Below are 21,941 nucleotides of genomic sequence, written 5' to 3' on the forward strand. Positions count from 1 at the left end.
TGACAACTAGTTTAGTGATGGACTTGCTTTTGGTGGTTAAGCTACAATTAGCAGTAGAAACGATAACAAAGCGCATCCCCACCCTTGTTTCGGTAAAAAGCTGAGGGACGGGGCTGGAGAAATGTACCACTCTCAAATTAATAGACCGAGCAATGGCTGCAAGGACTGACCATCCATGGTATCAAAATGATAGTTTTAAACATATTTTTAGGCTGTACAGTATTTGTTTACATTTACTTTGTTTACAAACATTGGAGTAAAACAAGCTTATATTTTGAGTTCTGATGGGGTACGACAGTTGAACTAAGCTCATGAGGCATTTATAAGTTATATTCTTCAAGAGTCAATGGGTACATGTCATTCATTTATAAGTAAAAAAAAAAATTGATGTAGCAATTGCTGATTGCCCCTTTAAAGCCAAGCTAATTTAAGTAATTGATTGGGGGACAATGGCTATGTTAGTGATTTGAGGTCTGAATTAGACCCCCTGTAAAAAAAAATAAAGAACTGCATAGCTTAGCTTGTCATATCTTCTACCTGCATACCCTCAGCAGGCGAGCAACATGGCCACCTCATGTTTAGTGGTTTTAATTGATGATTTACTTAGGCTCAGATTTCATAGTGTAATAAACTTGACATACATCATCCAGAAGTCACAGCCATACTTAAGCACAGTGTTTGTGAAGGTGGTTTTGGCAAGTGGCAAGTGAGCTGAAAACTCTTTGTTCAATTAGAGAACTCAGATGTGTGCCAAATGTCTGTGCTTTTTTGAACATGTTCTCTCCTGAGTTACCTGATCTAACCCAAAGTGTCATTATGGCTTGTGAAAGTGGCTAGCAGTCAGATACTTCCCTTCAGATGCATCTTACCTGAGACTCAGGAAGCCTATTATTATGACAAGATCTTGGCGTATGTGTAAAATTAACTTATTCATTTACCAACAACTGTGATTTCAAATGTTTATCAATCGATGCGAGAGTAATAAATTAAACCACAATCCCAGGTTTAAATCTGATATTCCCATGTCATGCCACACAATCAAATATCTCACACTGTTGAATACAGTACATCCTTAGCAACAGTCTTCATGTCTCTATGAAATGCAAGTATGATCACATTCACCACATCTTTGATGTCAATATCAATGCCATTGAGAATTGTCTCAAACAGATCACAATAATGTTTTATTTCATCAGATGGGGAGGAGGAAAAGCAGATCTGCCTTGTCATCCTTGTGTGTCTAGAGGTTTCATCACACACAATGATTTTCTTATATCATTACTTTTATAAGCATTCATTTCTGCATCACTAGCAAGCGCTCAGGCAGGAGTAATGTAATCAGTCACACCTCAGGCCAGATTTTCTCCGTCCTGTCTTCTTACATGACATGAGAGTATTTTCCTCTCCTCTGCTTGTATGATTTGGCCACAAGGGAGATGCAGTCTCTAAATCAGGAACATTCTGGCAATAACACAGAAGAGTCTTGACACATCTTTAGGAGAGAAAAAACCTAGTGTTTACAGCAGGGCATAAAGGATTCCATTGTGTGTGGAACACAGAACGCCTTTTCAGTTTGGCTTGAGAAAAATGCTACAAGTCACCCCTCGCAGGCAAACATTATTTGATGTTAAATTTTCTCTCCTAATACCAGGGATACCAAGCATCTATTTGGGTGAATCACATGAATTAGATTTTCATTAACAATTGAGTTATCTATCACTGTGTAACAGGTTTCCAATTTATACAAGCTCTCATCTAATTAATCTCCAAAGAGAATTTCCAACAGCCATTTGGCTAACCTGTCACATTCTCTTCTCATTGTACTGAGGGAAAAGTTATTTCATGTGGTCTCTGATGGAAAGACATGAAACGGTAGCCCTGTTGGTCAATGCCTGCCCATAAGGCAAATGATTGTGGATAGGCCCAATAGTGAACAGGGAGAGGAAATATCTATAAATTAATGGTGCTGCCCATTTAAGAACGCTAAAGAAGATAACTGCCAAAGTTGTCCCTCCATGAGGCAAAATGTCAAAGCATCCTCATCGTCATATAATCTAAACTGTAAGCTGATCATTCATGTTTCTTTCCTTTATATCATCTTCAGCCAATATCCTCAGGCTGATCAGACAAACCCTCACCTGAGAACCAAACAAGGTCCCAACAACTCTGCAAAGTAGAATCAAATATCAGATGTGATTTGTATACCCCCCACACTCCGTCCTCATCTACCAGGAAATCATAAACAACTTGTCACTATTTTCTTGCACGCTAGCCTTTGAAACCCCACTTCCCCATCTAATTTATATACCCCATGAGGCTTATTCAGAACACATTCATTAATGCAGATGAAACATTACTCAGATGTCTGATTCAAATTAGGATAAGGATCCAATTCCATTTAATGTGTATGTAGGACCCCCACATCGTGTTTTCTATTAACCCATAGAGGGCGCATTGATACAGAATATGAGAGAAAATTAACCAGGGGGATGGGTGAGGATAGCATGGGAATCTGTTTACGGTCTTTGATCTCATCTTAGGTCACAAGCCTCTCCTAGCTCATATCATTCTGCTTGGAGGCAGTCGGCTTAACAGAGATGTGGGCGATAACGATTAAATTGCTTTTTTTTTTTTTATCTCCTCGTGCACTAACACATTCTTCTGCTGGCATAACTGAAACACACTATAGCCTTAAGGAGAATAAGTGTTTTATTCTCACGCTCATGACAAGCCCCCCCATCCAACCCAGACCGCATGCAACAAACCAAGGGCAATACTTACAAATCTGCTAGATAACAAAAAAGTTTAAGATGTTTTATTTAAAGAAAATGCATGGTCATACATACGAACACTGACAGAAAGGCAGGAATAGCATTAGAAGATCATTCAGGTTGCACTTAAGAGTTTAACATTTCCACTGATCAAAAGCATTATAGTAACAATACAGAAAAACATTTAAATATAAAATGCCTCTAAAGAAATTTCAGCGTCAAAATACAAACTTCATCCTAGATACGTAAGCATAGGGACCAACTGAAACTGAGTTTATGTACATAACCAGTCCTGTAACCATAGTGAATAATTATGGGCTTCAGTTGCAACATGGCAGAGGAAATGAAAGTGTCCATTAGAATGACCAGTCCAGTTAGACTGCTGTGCCTCTCTCCAGATTCTGCTTGATCTCGGCTGTGTATTTGCCATAGAACCGCTCTGCCTTCTTGTTGAACTTGGCGTTCCTCTCGTTGATGTAGTCGATGTCTGCGTCATCGTTGTAGGCCCTACGCCGGCTGTATTTGGCCCGCTTCTCGATCCTGTGAAGAACAGCAAAGGATCAGTGTCAAGAAACCAAAAGGACCACACACACAACTTACAAACCAAAAGGACAACAATCATAGTAGAAAAACCTAATTCAGTTACTTAAAATCCAATCTCTCCAGAACAACTCACCATCACACAAAAGCAACGATCCCTAAACGATCATATGCCAAAGCACCAATGAACAACCTTCTACTCGAACACACAGGCACATACAGAGTCAATCTGCTAACTCACAGCCTTTACATAGTGTCTTCTAAACAGAGATGTGCGTCATGCCCTGGCAGCTTCTGCCACGTCTGATCTCTCACAGGACCATCACTAACACAAGGCCTCCCAAATATAGCTGGACGAAGAGAGAGGAGAGAATGAGTAAGGGCTAATGTAACCCAGGGACACTAGGGCAAGGAATATGCTGGTCAGGTGCGTGGGACATGAGGACTTGACCTCAGGGGTTAAAGCAAGAACAAACAAAACTTAAGTCGATTTCAGATCGACTGTCTGGGGCCAAGTTTACCTCCCCTTTCATGTAAGAAAGTCATGACCATCATGCTTTTAGGGAAAGAGGATAATTTTGTACATGTATTAAACAGTATGACTTCGACCAGTTCCAGTCTCCTTGCTTAGGTGGCCCGTGGTCCTCCCCAGGATAATTTTTATGTAGAAGGACTGAGAAGCTCAGTTCTGGTGATTTCTTAAAAGGACATTCTACTCCAAAATGAAATAAAATAAAATGACACCATCTAAAATATAATTTCCACCTCCAGAAATGAGCCCAATAACATATTGGAAAAATTATGTTAACATATTGGACCATGCATATAGCCCATAAGCATCATCACCTGTATCCTGACTGATGCAGCATAGTGGATATAAAATTGACATAGGCTGAAGCATGGGGGTTGTCCATCTGCAGTTACCCCATTGGACACAACATCCTGATTGTTATAATTATGAATAATTATTTGATGACAAATAAATAATAATTATTCGATTTTTTTTATTTATTCTATTACAAAGTATGTCATTGCACTTATAAGATGCCATTGTCCCTTTAAGAGCTCTGTTGTTGCACAGCTGCGCCTAAACCATACTTGAAACTCATTTATAAATCGATGCCACTCGTGCAATAGACGGGTTAGATGACAACGCACGCTTCAATGGGGCAGAAGGCCTGTGTTTTGATTCTGGATGGCAGCTTCTTGTCATTGTTGCTAGCTATGTTGGGAATCGTAGGTGGCTCGTTTCAGCTAGTTTTATCTTGTTCTTGATACCATGTAATGTTTTGATGTGTTTTGACTGATGTCATGTCTATGCTAATATGGTAAAAATTCACAAGCTAACCAACAACTGTAACAATGTAGTTGGGAGACAAAAAGTGCTCATTGTGCAAATGTATTTATGTTTTCAATAAATATGTTGTCAACAATCTAAACCAACCCTGTCTGTTTTGCCCCATAGTTGTGCACGCGTCGGTTTTGTTGCTAAACAACCAACCCGTCTATTGAAGGAATAAAGAAAAAAACGTGGTAGCAATGGAAAACTGGGACCCCCTCGTTTTTAACAAAAGCCAAAACTGCTTTCAAAATATATTTGCCAAAACTGCTTTCAAAAGTGTTTTCCCGCGATTGCATTAAGAATTGTTGTGCATTGACTGCTTGTCAGAATACGTTTCCGTCTCTATACATCTCTCGCAACTTGAATGCGCCTCGAAATGAATATTTATCTCGCATAGAACACACATCAACAAGCCGACTAGGTAAATAGGTAAACTATTCTAATATGGGGTTGTCTGATTTCGTTTTTAATATCATTACATGGCAAAAATAGTAGCAATGGAAAGTTGCATCCTGAGTGATAAAGTATAGCCTTTGAAGCAGCTACAGTAGGCTACACACTGCTGTTTGAGTTGAGCGCAGTGGTGGTGTGCATTATATAATATTGTTAGGGACTACTCCCTTCATCAGAGTGTCTGCAACAATCATGCATGTCAGTTCAGTGCACATATTTCGTAGAACAGACATGCTTCTGTATTAGGCTATGTCATCTCTAGTGCTGAGCGATTAGTGCTTTTTGAGGTAGGTTCAGTTTGATTACTAAAAAAATAATCATGGTTTTTTATTTCCAATTTTTTTATACATTAAATGCAGTATGCTTTAGGTGGGTTGAATGCTGTAGCACAGAATAAAACAATAAATGTCCCATGATGGTAGTGACTGCCCATTAATGCTTATCACTTGTTAACCATAATTTATTCACATGACTTTATTATTTCATTCCAAGTCATCATCTCATCTCTATAGAGCTGCTGTCTGACAAAATCACAATTTTAGTAGTTCTTCAAAGTAATTAAGGCATACTTTTATGACTGCTGAATACCAACTATCAATCACTTAGATCATGCATTCTCTCAGTCTCCTTGTCTGCGCCTCACAGACCAGACCAGTTTAAGCGGGCACGCAATGAATTATGGTCATTGTAGTTAATTACCATGTTTTCTGCACTAAACTATGTAGAATATTGGCCTGTTGGAAACTATAACTCCCTACTACATTGCACAGTACAGGCTTGATTTGATTTATCTCTACAGAAACTGCACATCGAGCTCTCAGGAAAGACAAAAAAATTACAAAATGGAATTCATATAGTTGAACCGATGTCAGTCAATTAGTTATTTTAAACAACTATCTCCAAATCCATGAGCTCTCCAGAACCCACAACAGAAATCCATTGCAGTGATGGAGAACCTTAACCCCTGTGACCTTAGCTGGTACGGAAGGTCTAGTGTGCAGCTTGACTGGTCTATTCCATGGCCATTCTTTCAAAAGGCATGCAATGCATTAGTGAATTGGGCAAATGCATTCTTCTGACAGCCTGTCTGGCCAACTTAACACCATTCATGCAGATGCAACAGAAGCTGTGGTAATCTAAGGGCTGAGAATCAGAGATGAGAGCTCATTAACTAGGCCACACTCCCAGTCTACCACTAAGATAGAAAGACAAGAGTTTTCCAGCACCTCCTCAGCGGGTGATACAGTAAGAGCCTGATCAGCCAGCCCCATCAGGCTCTTAACACTGGGGCTCATTCAGTAGGTATTATATATGCCGCAGGTTTCATGCACGCAAAGGTCTGCCTGTCCCATTCACGAAGGGCTCTCACTCATTCCACGAATAGACCTTGTTTTGGACTCCAGTGCGTTGAATGGGAGGACAGACGGGGATAGGATCTCTCAGTCTCTGTTACGCTTACTGTTTCTCCACATCCTCCACCATGCGGTCGATGCCCTCCTTGGATGGGACGTGGGTCCCATGGATCAGACTGTTGGATGTGGGGTGGAAGTCCTCACCGCTGTGAGACAGAACAGGAGAGTCAGTTAACATAATAGGCATTATAATGATTCTCCTCAACGCCATCCATCTCTCCAAACTGAATACCAGTCATCTCTATGACTAGGAACATTATTCTTTAGTGTACTGCCCCCTTCACAGCTCCACATGTGGCAGCCATTAAGGGGAAAAACCTGTGGGTACTGAACTCATCTTTGGCTGATCAAGAAAGCCCACCATAACTATAACCATACCGTTCCTCTTGAGCGTTTGCCTCACATTGACGCTTTCAAGACATTAAATGATTATGTGAGTCTGTGGCTATGTCTAAACTAACCCAGGAGCAGGAGAGGGGCACACTGATCTGTGAAAACTGTGATGGCAGCATCAATTATCTAAAATAACTAAAAGCTTAAGTCTGACGAAATAAAACATGTCATGCTACTCATTTTATGGGGGAAATACGGTCTCTCTGAAACACTCAGTAATGGAAAAGGAAGAGAGCGAAAGGAGTTTTATGAAGAGGCTCCGACTCACCACTGCTCTCTCTGCCTCTCGTAGCTGTCCATGTCTGGTTTGATCTGCTTGGTGAGGCGCTGGTACTGTCGCAGCTGGGCCTCTGCGTAACCTGCGGGCCAATGGCAGCAAACAAGAGAGGTTATAATTACCGGAACTAACGACAAGCAGGCGCAAAGCCCTGCGACAAAACCTGCGTCTGGTTAAGGGAGATGAGGCCCTTTCAAGCCCCTCTGGTGATAATTTTCTCCCCAGAGGTTTAATTCAGAGACGTTTTGATGCAACAGATGGCAGCCATATTCGGGGAACACAGCGATCATTTTTGGCAGATTAAATTGGAGGCAGTTAAAAATTATTTATCCCAAGGGGTCTTTACACGCACCCAGAATTCCTCTGTACAGGGCTGCACTGTGGTGGAGTGACTGTACCACCTCCAGTAGCCCTCTCCCGCAATTTAATTTCTGCTGCCTTAAAGACTGGTCTTTGTGGAGCTGAGGAGGTCTTTACAAACAACCATGCTCTACAGCACCACAGTAAACAGTCACTCTTTCCCACTTGTTTCCCCAGGTGTAAATCTTATTTTAGGTGATAGCCTGATAAAAAAAACTGATTGAGGATGTACAGCAAAACATACTGGTAGGTGTTCTCCAAGCCCCCGATTGAATGGTCCTCAGCTAAAGAGGAGGGCCTGAGCTCTTCCTGACCATGTGAGTTGACCAGAAAAACTCTGGGACCTAATTATTGCATACACACACACAGTACCAGTCAAAGGTTTGGACACACCTACTCATTCAAGGGTTTTTCTTTATTTTTACTATTTTTCTACATTGTAGAATAATAGTGAAGTCTTCAAAACTATGAAATAACACATATGGAATCATGTAGTAACCAAAAAAGTGTTAAACAAATCAAAATAGATTTTATATCTTATATTCTTCAAATAGCCACCCTTTGCCTTGATGACAGCTTTGCACACTCTTGGCATTCTCTCAACCAGCTTCACCTGGAATGCTTTTCCAACAGTCTTGAAGGAGTTCCCACATATGCTGAGCACTTGTTGGCTGCTTTTCCTTCACTCTGCGGTCCAACTCATCCCAAACCATCTCAATTGGGTTGAGGTCAGGTGATTGTGGAGGCCAGGTCATCTGATGGAGCACTCCATCACTCTACTTCTTGGTCAAATAGCCCTTACACCGCCTGGAGGTGTGTTGGGTCATTGTCCTGTTGAAAAACAAATGATAGTCCCATTAAGCACAAACAAGATGGGTTGACGTATTGCTGCAGAATGCTGTAGTAGCCATGCTGGTTAAGTGTGCCTTGAATTCTAAATAAAATCACCAGCAAAGCACCCCCACACCATCACACCTCCTCCTCCATGTTTCACGGTGGGAACCACACATGCAGAGATCATCCGCTCTCTGCGTCTCACAAAGACACGGCGGTTGGAACCAGAAATCTCAAATTTGGACTCATCAGACCAAAGGACAGATTTCCACCGGTCTAATGTCCATTGCTCATGTTTCTTGGCCCAAGCAAGTCTTCTTCTTATTGGTGTCCTTTAGTTGTGGTTTCTTTGCAACAATTCGACCATGAAGGCCTGATTCATGCAGTTTCCTCAGAACAGTTGATGTTGAGATGCGTCTGTTACTTGAACTCTGTGAAGCATTTATTTGGGCTGCAATTTCTGAGGCTGGTAACTCTAATGAACTTATCCTCTGTAGCAGAGGTAACTCTGGGTCTTCCTTTCCTGTGGCGGTCCTCATGAGAGCCAGTTTCATCATAACGCTTGATGGTTTTTGCGACTGTACTTGAAGAAACTTTCAAAGTTCTTGAAATGTTCCAGATTGACTGACCTTCATGTCTTAAAGAAATTATGGACTGTCGTTTCTCTTTGCTTATTTGAGCTGTTTTTGGACTTGGTCTTTTACCAAATAGGGCTATCTTCTGTATACAACCCCTATCGTCACAACAACTGATTGGCCCAAATGCATTAAGAAGGAAAGAAATTCCACAAATTAACTTTTAACAAGGCACACCTGTTAATTGAAATGCATTCCAGGTGACTACCTCATGAAGCTGGTTGAGAAAATGGCAAGAGTGTGCAAAGCTGTCATCAAGGTAAAGGGTGACTACTTTGAAGAATCTAAAATCTAAAATATATTTTGATTTGTTTAACACTTTTTTGGTTACTATATGATGAATTGGGAGCCAGGCCCAGCCAATCAGAATGAGTTTTTCCCCACAAAAGGGATTTATTACAGACAGAAATACACACAGGTGAAGAAACTGGATGTGGAGGTCCTGGGCTGGCGTGGTTACACATGCTCTTCGGTTGTGAGGCCGGTTGGACGTACTGACAAATTCTCTAAAACAACATTGGAGGCAGTTTATGGTAGAGAAATTAACATTTAATTATCTGCCAACAGCTCTGGTGGACATTCCTGCAGTCAGCATGCCAATTGCACATTCCCTCAAAACTTGAGACATCTGCGTCATTGTGTTGTGTAAGACAATGTCCCCAGCACAAGGTGCACCTGTGTAATAGATCATGCTGTTTAATCAGCTTCTTGATATGCCACACTGGTCAGGTGCATGGATTATCTTAGCAAAGGAGAAAAGCTCACTAACAGGGATGTAAACACATTTGTGGGCAAAACTTAGAGAAATAAGCTTTTCATGCGTATGGAAACTGTCATGGATTTCTTTTTTTGCTCATGAAACATGGGACAAACACTTTACATGTTGCGTTTATATTTTTGTTCAGTATAATATATAATAGCCTATAAATAGGGACCAGTTTTTCTTGTTCAGGAAAACTGACCAGCTGAGGGATGGAAGTCCTGTTCACTCAGTAAAGGAGTCCTATCTCTCACCTGAGAATCCTGGGTCAGGGTTCTTCTTCTTCTTCTTTCGCTCCCACCGCTCAGCATCCTCAGCACTGATCTCCAGCAGTTTCACCCTGTCATAGTCCTCCCCTTTGGCCGCACACTCCTGAAATCACACAGAAACACACCAAGTCACTAAACAGCAACAGAGTACATACAATTACTAGATAACTTATAACATTACTTATCTATTATCCTAAGGTACACAATTTGCAGTTGACTTCTCACATCTTTTTGACCAGCCAACAAAAAAACATCAGCTTACACATGACTGTTCATCCAACAAAGCAGTCTCTATGATAATAATTATTTCACCTTAGCTCTGCCACTGTATATAGTCATTACTATATTAACATTACATTCCTCAACGCAAGATAAAATGCGCACATTTTCATTTCCCTATTAGAATCAGGAAGTTTCGACTTCCTGTGTATTTGTCTGCTCATAGTGAACCACAAGGTCCAGCATTCACAGTGAATGCACAAAAGGGCCAGAGCAGGAAGCTCCACCCCACACCGAGCTGTAGTCTTTTAGAGACTGGAAAGAAATGTGTTCCCTTGTACATCTAGCAATTAATCAGCCGATAGGAACATCGCTGAAAGACGTCCAATGGCTCTATCGAACAAGGACAACCATATCCACATGCCGACAAACATATAGTAGCTTCGCGAAATGCCACAAGGCAGGACTACAGTCATTTTTAGATCTTGTCCACCAAGTCAATACACCGGATGCAGTCATCGGGTGTACCGTTCGACGCGCGAAGCCCAGACCTGCCTTCTTTGTGGCCAATTATGTGTGAAACCCATCTCACTGACCTAGAAATGCCTCAGACACGATCAAAACAGAGTCACCCTGGGTGAAATTTCCCTTTATGCATAGCAGTTAATTATGTCCATTGATAAAGAGGTCGCTACCTTTTTCTTTTCATCGGTCATGAGTTCCCACTCCAGACGGGCTTTCTTAGCCTCCCAGTTAGTTGGCAGCTTCAGTCTCTTGTCCTCCTCCACAACCTCCTTGTGATTGAGCTTGCGTGCTTCATTCTGCAACGGATACCATAAAATACATCAATTCCAGAACTTGAATACAAAGAACACAGATCCAAGATATACCATATAAACTCAAGCTACTTACATTTACATTTACATTTTAGTCATTTAGCAGACGCTCTTATCCAGAGCGACTTACAGTTAGTGAATACATATTTTTTTTTATACTGGCCCCCCGTGGGAATTGAACCCACAACCCTGGCGTTGCAAACACCATGCTCTATCAACTGAGCTACATCCCTGCCGGCCATTCCCTCCCCTACCCTGGACGACGCTGGGCCAATTGTGCGCCGCCCATGAGTCTCCCGGTCGCGGCCGGCTGCGACAGAGCCTGGATTCGAACCAGGATCTCTAGTGGCACAGTTAGCACTGCGATGCAGTGCCTTAGACCACTGCGCCACTCAGGAGTCCACACAGGAGTCCTACTTGTGAGCTCAAATGAGGGTACGCTACTAAGATGTTACTAACCCATTCATAGACGCTAACTATCTTTAGTACCCATTGACAATAGTATGTTCTGGCCGGGGAAGTTTTGTGATGAGCACTGATGCTCGTTCTGAACGTTAAAACGCATCGCTTGGGGTACGATTTTGGAAACATAAGGAACATATCTGTGAGAAATATTTTTCAAAAAAAAAAAAAGGTTAAACTACAACAAAACTTTATAGGGTTCCCACATGTCCATGTTACAGCGCTTGTTAGTTTGCTTGCTAGTCCGAATGTTGCATATCGCGTTCAGCCAATCAGGTTGCAGCAGTCTTTTTTCACCCCTGGTCTGATTGGCTGAACGCCATACTAAACATCCGGGACTAGCATTAGCCACTATAGCACTGTTGTGTCATAAAGAAAGTATGCATATTTTCTCCTGCCATTAAATCGAGTTATGGAGGAAATCGACGCATTTGCAGCCTGAATGGAGAATGTTTTATGTACGAACCGGTCCACGGGGGATAAGTGTATAGCCAGCTGCATAAATTCCCTTTGGTTTTTGCTTTGGACGGTAAGATGAAATGACTCAACATAGCCTTCTGCTGGCTTTTGGGCTGGAGCCTTAGTCTATAAGGAGTAACGTTAGGCTCATTTTGTCCATTATTGGGCTAAGACGTTAATAGAAGGTGTCTGAAATAGGAGAACCTTTGAACAAACTCACCCTTTTGAAATGCAGTTCCCGGAATTTTCGTAGTCTCTCCTCTCTCTTCTGAGATGCAGCACTTTCGGTCGGCTCATAACTGACCGACGCAGATCCCTATGGAAAATCGCATAAACATTAGTTAGCTAACATAAGTAATGTTGGATCCATGCTGTACAATGGCAAGACACAGCAAGGTAACGCTAGCTAAGTTACTTATCATGCTAATCCATAATACAAACACATCAGTGGCTAAAAGCAAATCGAAAGATACATATATAGCTAAGAGGGATAAAGGGAATGGTCTGAAATGCTAGCAAGTTAGCTACGTAAGGCTGTTGGCGCTAGCCATGAGACTGTAAACAAAGTCATTAGAATTACTGATATGGGTTCTGCATTGGGTACACTAATATATTTAAAATGTCAGTTTGATTTTCAGTAACTGTATATCTTAGTCAAAACTAATGAAACCCCCCTTTTTATTATTTCAGGATATAATTCGTCAAAACACCAACCTCAGAGCAGGACGCCATCGTGGAGCAGGCAGTCAGGAAGTCTTCACCCTGAATGTCGGATGTTACGCAATGAACGGAACAGGACCGTCATCATAGAAATTCTGTCAACTCAATCAAAGATGTCATATTATTTAGCTTATTTAGATTTTGTTTAAAGAGATGCGAGGGGGGGGGTCAATTGGCTACTATTTTGTCATGGTGTCAATAACATATTCAGGAATTCATTGATAGGTGGATAAAAAAATGTCAACATGTTTTCAAGTGATCCTTTCCCCTAATTGAATAGCCCACAACTCCAACCACAGATGTGCACATATCTTTGATAGGTTTACTAGTTAATTATCTCCGGTAAGATACTTACCCTGAGCTGAGCTTTTTTAAAATGTTCTGTAAGAATTGAGGATCAAAGAACAACTCATTGGATATGATTCAACCATATATGCATCAGCAACCACAGCTAATGAAGTCACTGAAACCCTTAACAAAGAGTTGCAGTCTGTTTTGGAATGGGTGGCCAGTAATAAACTGGTCCTGAACATCTCTAAAACTAAGAGCATTGTATTTGTACAAATCATTCCCTAAGTTCTAGACCTCAGCTGAATCTGGTAATGAATGGTGTGGCTGTTGAACAAGTTGAGGAGACTAAATTACTTGGTGTTACCTTAGATTATAAACTGTCATGGTCAAAACATATAGATTCAATGGTTGTAAAGATGGGGAGAGGTATGTCCATAATTAAAAGATGCTCTGCTTTTATGACACCGCACTCCAAAAAGTCTTATCTTGATTATTGTCCAGTCGTGTGGTCGAGTGCTGCAAGGAAAGACCTAGTTAAGCTGCAGCTGGCCCAGAACAGAGCGGCAGGTCTTGCTCTTCATTGTAATCAGAGGCTAATATAAATACTATGTATGCCAGTCTCGCTTGGCTAATAGTTGAGGAGAGACTGACTGCATCACTTCTTATTTTTATAGAAACATTAATGTGTTGAAAATTCCAAATTGTTTGCATAGTCAATTACACAGAGCTCTGACACTCACACTTACCCCACTAGACATTTACATTTTTACATTTTAGTCATTTAGCAGACGCTCTTATCCAGAGCGACTTACAGTTTAGTGAGTGCATACATTTTTCATACTGCCCCCCTGTGGGAATCAAACCCACAACCCTGGCGTTGCAAACCCCATGCTCTACCAACTGAGCTACACGGGACCACCAGGAGTCTTTTCACAGTCCCCAAATCCAGAGCAAATTCAAGAAAGCGTACAGTATTATATTGAGACATTATTGCATGGAACTTCCTTCCATCTCATATTGCTCAAATGAACAGCAAACCTGGTTTCAAAAAACAGATAAAGCAACACCTCACGGCACAACTCCTCACCCCTATTTGACCTAGATAGTTTGTGTGTATGTATTGATATGTAGGCTACGTGTGCCATTTTAAAATTGATGTAGTTCAGTCCTTGAGCTGTTCTTGTCTATTAATGTTCTGTATTATGCTTCATGTTTTGTGTGGACCCCAGGAAGAGTAGCTGCTGCTTTCGCAACAGCTAATGGGGACCCTAATAAAATACCAAATACCACTATAGCAAATTGTGTCATTCTGGTGAGCCAAATCTTTTATTGTGACACTATGACAAAAGTAATTGCTTTGCATCTTGCATTTCATAATAACGTCTTTGTATTGAAATTATAACCAGACTTTTACTTTTTTCTCTTGATGTTTAATCAAACAAAATATTGGAAATAAGCATCACTCACGCATAGTGTGATTACAGATATGACTGGAAGTAATAGAGTAGAAAGTATGAAAGATCAGACATCAGTTTTCCATGTAAAGTCAGATGTCAGATTTCCACACTGACAGAGACCAGAGTCCAGAGACAATGGCAGTGACTGTTGATTTGTTTGAAGTCTCAGTTGTTATACTCTTTCACTGCACAGAAAGGGAACCTTTTGCCAATTAACAATGCATCTGTTTTTTTTTGCAAATTCAATACAGTATACAGTAGGCTTAGGTCTGAATATATGTACAGTGCCTTGCAAAAGTATTCATCCCCCTTGGCGTTTTTCCTATTTTGTTGCATTACAACCTGTAATTTAAATTGATTTTTATTTGGATTTCATGTCATGGACATACACAAAATAGTCCAAATTGGTGAAGTAAAATGAAAAAAAGAACTTGTTAAAAAAAATTATAGAAAATAAATTATGGAAAAGTGGTGCGTGCATGTCACACCCTGGCTATGGGACTCTAGTTGTTGAGCCAGGGTGTGTTTGTTCTATGTGGTGTGTTTCTATGTTGGGGGTTCTGGTTTGTTGTTTTCTATGTTTGCCTTAGTGACTCCCAATCAGAGGCAACGAGTGTCAGCTGTTCGTTGGTTGTCTCTGATTGGGAGCCATATTTAAACTGTCTGTTTTTCATTCGGGTTTGTGGGATTTTGTTCCGTTAAGGTTTGTGTTGTGTATAACTTCAGGACGTCACGCATCGTTGTTTATTGTTTTTGTGTCGTGTTCAGTACAAATAAAGTATGTACGCTTATTACGCTGCGCCTTGGTCCGCTTCCTGTAACGATCGTGACAGAAAATCCCACCAAGATGTGACCAAGCAGCGTGTCCAGGAGCCATCTCCAGGGAGATCCCTAACAGATCTCCTTCGCCTCCTCGACTGGGTCAAGCCGAGTGAGGAGGAGAAGGGCTTGACCTTGTGGCAGAAGGGCGAAAGGCTGGCGAGGGACATGGAGACCTGGTCCACGGGTAGGGGAGACGCCCAGAAATTTTTTAGGGGGGGGCTAACGCCGTGGACGACGGGCCAGCAGGAGACCGCGGCAGAGCGGCCCAGCGGATTGGCAGAGGAGGACGCCAGGTTACGGGAGTCACTGGTCACCAGGGGGAAGGAGGTTGTAGAGGCACGGCGAGAGGTACTGGCGTGTGTTGCCAGTCCGGTCCGGCCTGTTCCTGATCCCCACGTAGGGCCAGTGGTGTGTGTTCCCAGTACGGTCCGGCCTGTTCCTGCCACTCGCACCAAGTCAGTGGTGCGCGTCGTCAGCCCGGTCCGGCCCATTCCTGCTCCCCGCACCAAGTCAGTGGTGCGCGTCGTCAGCCCGGTCCGGCCCGTTCCTGCTCCCCGCACCAAGTCGGTGGTGCGCGTCGTCGGCCCGTTCCTGCTCCCCGCGCCAGGTCGGTGGTGCGTTTCGTCAGCCCGGCTCGGCCCGTTCCTGCTCCCCGCACCAAGTCAGGGGTGCGCTTCGACAGCCCGGCTCGGCCCGCTCCTGCTCCCCACACCAAGCCAGTGGTGTGCGTCGTCAGTCCGGCACGGCCCGTGCCTGTTCCCCGCACCAAGTCAGGGGTGCGCTTCGACAGCCCAGCTCGGCCCGCTCCTGCTCCCCACACCAAGCCAGTGGTGTGCGTCATCAGTCCGGCACGGCCCATGCCTGTTCCACCGGTGGCTGGTCCGGCACCGGTCAGAGGCTTCACGTCGGAGCTAGAGCAATCCGCTCCACCAGTGTTCAGTCCAGCTCCGGCCAGCAGGGCCAGACCGGACCAGGGGTACTTTGGGGGGTTAGAGAAGGAGTGGGGGTCAAGCCCGGAGCCAGAACCGCCGCCGAGGAGGTATGCCCACCCAGCCCTCCCCTGTTTTGCTCTTTTTGAGGCGCGGTCGCAGTCCGCGCCTTTTGGGGGGGGGTACTGTCACACCCTGGCTATGGGACTCTAGTTGTTGAGCCAGGGTGTGTTTGTTCTATGTGGTGTGTTTCTATGTTGGGGGTTCTGGTTTGTTGTTTTCTATGTTTGCCTTAGTGACTCCCAATCAGAGGCAACGAGTGTCAGCTGTTCGTTGGTTGTCTCTGATTGGGAGCCATATTTAAACTGTCTGTTTTTCATTCGGGTTTGTGGGATTTTGTTCCGTTAAGGTTTGTGTTGTGTATAACTTCAGGACGTCACGCATCGTTGTTTATTGTTTTTGTGTCGTGTTCAGTACAAATAAAGTATGTACGCTTATTACGCTGCGCCTTGGTCCGCTTCCTGTAACGATCGTGACAGTGCATATGTATTCAACCCCTTTGCTATGATGCCCCTAAATAAGATCGGGTGCAACCAATTACCTTCAGAAGTCACATAATTAGTTAAATAAAGTCCACCTGTGTGCAATCTAAGTGTCACATGATCTGTCACATGATCTCAGTATATATACACCTGTTCTGAAAGGCCCCAGAGTCCGCAACACCACTAAGCAAGGGGCACCACCAAGCAAGTGGCACCATGAAGACCAAGGAGCTCTCCAAACAGGTCAGGGACAAAGTTGTGGAGAAGTACAGATCAGGGTTGGGTAATAAAAATATATCAGAAACTTTGAACATCCCACGGAGCACCATTAAATCCATTATTAAAAAATTGAAATAATATGTCACCACAACAAACCTGCCAAGAGAGAGCCGCCCACCAAAACTCACGGACCAGGCAAGGAGGCAACAAAGTGACCAAAGATAACCCTGAAGGAGCTGCAAAGCTCCACAGCGGAGATTGGAGTATCTGTCCATAGGACCACTTTAAGCCGTACACTCCACAGAGCTGGGCTTTACGGAAAAAAATAAGCAAACACGTTTGGTGTTCACCAAAAGGCATGTGGGAGACTCCCCAAACATATGGAAGAAGGTACTCTGGTCAGATGAGACTAAAATTGAGCTTTTTGGCCATCAAGGAAAACGCTATGTCTAGCGCAAACCCAACACCTCTCATCACCCCGAGAACACCATCCCCACAGTGAAGCATGGTGGTGGCAGCATCATGCTGTGGGGATGATTTTCATCGGCAGGGACTGGGAAACTGGTCAGAATTGAAGGAATGATGGATGGCGCTAAATACAGGGAAATTCTTGAGGGAAACCTGTTTCAGTCTTCCAGAGATTTGAGACTGGGATGGAGGTTCACCTTCCAGCAGGGCAATGACCCTAAGCATACTGCTAAAGCAACACTTGAGTGGTTTAAGGGGAAACATTTAAACGTCTTGGAATGGCCTAGTCAAAGCCCAGACCTCAATCCAATTGAGAATCTGTGGTATGACTTAAAGATTGCTGTACACCAGCGGAACCCATCCAACTTGAAGGAGCTGGAGCAGTTTTGCCTTGAAGAATGGGGGGGAAGTCATGCACGCTCAAATTTTCAGTTTTTTTGTCTTATTTCCTGTTTTTTTCAGACAAAAAACAATATTTTGCATCTTCAAAGTGGTAGGCATGTTGTGTAAATCAGATGATACAACCCCCCAAAAATCCATTTTAATTCCAGGTTGTAAGGCAACAAAATAGGAAAAATGCCAAGGGGTGTGAATAGTTTCGCAAGCCACTGTATTAAATATGATTTTAAGATCTGATCGTAAGACAGAAGTAAACCCTTTTCAACTGCAACTTTAGCATGTTTGACTTGCCAGAATGGATGTATTCACTATTTGATTGCATTATACTAATAGAGCTCTTTTGGAGGATGTAATTAAGTGGAGTTTATAGTCTTAGATTAAAGCATCCTAGATCACAGGCAATGTTAATGGAGTGATGCATTTTCACTGCGAACCAGATGGGAGCACATCACAGCGAAGCAAAACAACACTAATGTAATGGGCAGGGCCCTGCCATTGCAGGAAATAAAAAAGTGCTTGAAAAAAGCAATAGCAACGGAACACAAAATGGTGGCTTAGAGAACATTCATTTTGACATAGTGAAGGAGAGAGTAATCTGACAGGCTAGTAGGATTTGTTCTTTTGACTCCATGTTTTCATCATACTCTGGCAAATGATGATATGCGTGTGAGCATCTGCGCTTTTGAATATGAGCGTGTGGCATGTCCTCTTTGTTGTTACTCAAAAGCAATACATCTCTCTAGTGTCATTCATCTTTCCAGATTTTGACACATATACACTACCGGTCAAAAGTTTTAGAACACCTACTCATTCAAGGGTTTTTCTTTATTTTTACTATTTTCTACATTGTAGAATAATAGTGAAGACATCAAAACTATGAAATAACACATATGCAATCATGTAATAACCAAAAAAGCGTTAAACAAATCAAAATATATTTTATATTTGAGATTCTTCAAATAACCACTCTTTGCCTTGATGACAGCTTTGCACACTCTTGGCATTCTCTCAACCAGCTTCATGAGGTAGTCACCTGGAATGCATTTCAATCAACATGTGTGCCTTCTTAAAATTCAATTTGTGGAATTTATTTCCTTCTTAATGCGTTTAAGCCAATCAGTTGTGTTGTGACAAGGTGGAGGGTGGGGGTGGGAACGACAGTCCATCATTACTTTAAGACATGAAGGTCAGTCATGTGGAACATTTCAAGAACTTTGAAAGTTTCTTCAAGTGCAGGTTCAAAAACCATCAAGCGCTATGATGAAACTGGCTCTCATGAGGACTGCCACAGGAATGGAAGACCCAGAGTTACCTCTGCTGCAGAGGATAAGTTCATTGGAGTTACCAGCCTCAGAAATTGCAGCCCAAATAAATGCTTCACAGATTTCAAGTAACAAACACATCTCAACATCAACTGTTCTGAGGAGACTGTGTGAATCAGGCCTTCATGGTCGAATTGCTGCAAAGAAACCACTACTAAAGGACACCAATAAGAAGAAGAGACTTGCTTGGGCCAAGAAACACGAGAAATGTCATTAGACCGGTAGATATTTGTCCTTTGGAGTCCAAATTTGAGATTTTTGGTTCCAACCGCCGTGTCTTTGCGAGACGCGGTGTGGGTGAACGGATGATCTCAGCGTGTGTATTTCCCACCATAAAGCATGCAGTAGGAGGTGTTATGGTGTGGGGGTGCTTTGCTGGTGACACTGTCTGTGATTTATTTAGAATTCAAGGCACACTTAACCAGCATGGCTACCACAGCATTCTGCAGCGATACGCCATCCCATCTGGTTTGGGCTTAGTGAGACTATCATTTGTCAATGAACAAACACACCTTCAGGCTGTGTAAGGGCTATTTGACCAAGAAGGAGAGTGATGGAGTGCTACATCAGATGACCTGGCCTCCACAATCACCCGATCTCAACCAAATTGAGATGGTTTGGGATGAGTCGGACCACAGTGAAGGAAAAGCAGCCAACAAGTGCTTAGCAAATGTGGGAACTCCTTCAAGACTGTTGGAAAAGCATTCCAGGTGAATCTGGTTGAGAGAAGGTTGCCAAGAGTGTGCAAAGCTGTCATCAAGGCAAAGGGTGGCTATTTGAAGAATCTCAAATATAAAATATATTTTGATTTGTTTAACACTTTTTTGGTTACTACATGATTCCATATGCGTTATTTCATAGTTTTGATGTCTTCACTATTATTCTGCAATGTAGAACAAATAAAGAAAAACCCTTGAATGAGTAGGTGTTCTAAAACTTTGACCGGTAGTGTATATTCTCAGTTGTACATCATCCACATACTCACACAGGCACGCACACACACTCACGACATGTTAACCAATAACTTCCTTCAGGAGTTCACCATTACAAATAACCTGAAGCGGTGAACACCCCAAATCAATGGAAGAAAGAGAGAGAGTCCTGCCATGTTCCAATGTTTTGGATTGCTTCTCCTCCAGCCCTTCTTGAATCAATGACCATCTCATCCAGAGCTGTAAAGGCTGATTAAAGCTGCACAATGAAGACCATTACTCTAATCACACTGTTTGGAGATCAGCTTTAGAGAAGACACAATTACTCCAGGAGCCAAGAGGACACCCATATTGTGTTTACTCCAAGTGTCCATCTGGACAAAAAGCAAGTTGACGCATACTGGGCATTGCAGTTACCAGGCACGCCACCTCGAATAGGCATGGGTTAGGGTGGACAAAGATGGCTTATTCTAGAACCACCAGTGTGAGTCATTTCTATGGGCATACAGGAGAATAGGGCCCAGCAGGGTTCAAATTGGCTTTAAATTAGGAACCCTGGCTGGCCCTGGGCCCCACAGCATACAATAGAGAGAATCAGCAGTTCTGTCACTGCCTGTTATAGGATTTTGAGCCCCCATTACAGTAGGAGATGGGACGACCATGGGTGTGGGCCACCCAAAAAATGCTGAACCACCACTCTTCAATATTAACTTTTCCAGTCAGGTAAATCAGGCCTGAAATAGGGTAATGTGATATGTGCAAATACATTATGCTACAGGGGCACGTTTATGAAAATGTCATATGGCTTCAGAGTACTTTAGAATCTTTCCTCATACATTAAAATGCACTTGAAATTGGTCCAATTTGCTATCCACAACTGCTTTACAGTGCATTCAGAAAGTATTCAGACCCCTTCCCCTTTTCCACATTTTGTTACATTACACACAATACCCCATAATGACAAAGTGAACACAGGTTTTTAGAAATGATTGCAAATGTATTAAAAATTAAAAACAGATACCTTATTTACATAAGTATTCAGACCCTTTGCTACGAGACTTGAAATTGAGCTCAGGTGCATCCTGTTTACATTGATCATTCTTGAGCTGTTTCTACATCTTTATTGGAGTCCACCTGTGGTAAATTCAATTGATTGGACATGATTTGGAAAGGCACACACCTGTCTATATAAGGTCCCACAGTTGACAGTGCATGTTAGAGCAAAAACCAAGCCATGAGGTTGAAGGAATTGTCCTTAGAGCTCCGAGACAGGATTGTGTCGAGGCACAGATCTGGGGAAGGGTACCAAAAAATGTCTGCAGCATTGAAGGTCCCCAAGAACACAGTGGCCTCCATCATTCTTAAATGGAAGAAGTTTGGAACCACCAAGACTCTTCCAAGTGCTGGCTGCCCGGCCAAACTGAGCAATCAGGGGAGAAGGGCATTTGTCAGGGAGGTGACCAAGAACCCAATGGTCACTCTGACAGAGCTCCAGAGTTCCTCTGTGGAGATGGGAGAACCTTCCAGAAGGACAACCATCTCTGCAGCACTGCACCAATCAGGCCTTTATGGCAGAGTGGCCATACGGAAGCCACTCCTCAGTAAAGGGCACATGACAGCCCGCTTGGAGTTTGCCAAAAGGCACCTAAAGGACTCTCAGACCATGAGAAACCAAATTCTCTGGTCTGATGAAACCAAGATTGAACTCTTTGACCGGAATGCCAAGCGTCACGTCTGGAGGAAACCTGGCACCATCCCTACGGTGAAGCACGGTGGTGGCAGCATCATGCTGTGGGGATGTTTTTCTGCTGCAGGGAC

The 21,941-nt window shown here is 42.8% G+C and overlaps 1 protein-coding gene across 1 annotated transcript; it reads right to left on the reverse strand.

The window, feature by feature from the left end:
• Nucleotides 1–2,800: 2,800 nt before the first annotated feature.
• On the reverse strand, nucleotides 2,801–12,856 carry syf2 (SYF2 pre-mRNA-splicing factor). The gene is made up of 7 exons (XM_041855317.2): nucleotides 12,737–12,856; nucleotides 12,243–12,338; nucleotides 10,961–11,086; nucleotides 10,032–10,149; nucleotides 7,180–7,270; nucleotides 6,566–6,664; nucleotides 2,801–3,311 (listed from the first exon to the last, which is right to left on the reverse strand). Exons 1-7 carry the CDS (start codon nucleotides 12,752–12,754, stop codon nucleotides 3,146–3,148), a joined length of 714 nt encoding a protein of 237 aa, XP_041711251.1. The 5' UTR covers nucleotides 12,755–12,856; the 3' UTR covers nucleotides 2,801–3,145.
• Nucleotides 12,857–21,941: the final 9,085 nt, after the last annotated feature.

The sequence above is a fragment of the Coregonus clupeaformis genome, chromosome 29 (genome assembly GCF_020615455.1).
Source record: "Coregonus clupeaformis isolate EN_2021a chromosome 29, ASM2061545v1, whole genome shotgun sequence".
NCBI lineage: Eukaryota > Metazoa > Chordata > Actinopteri > Salmoniformes > Salmonidae > Coregonus > Coregonus clupeaformis.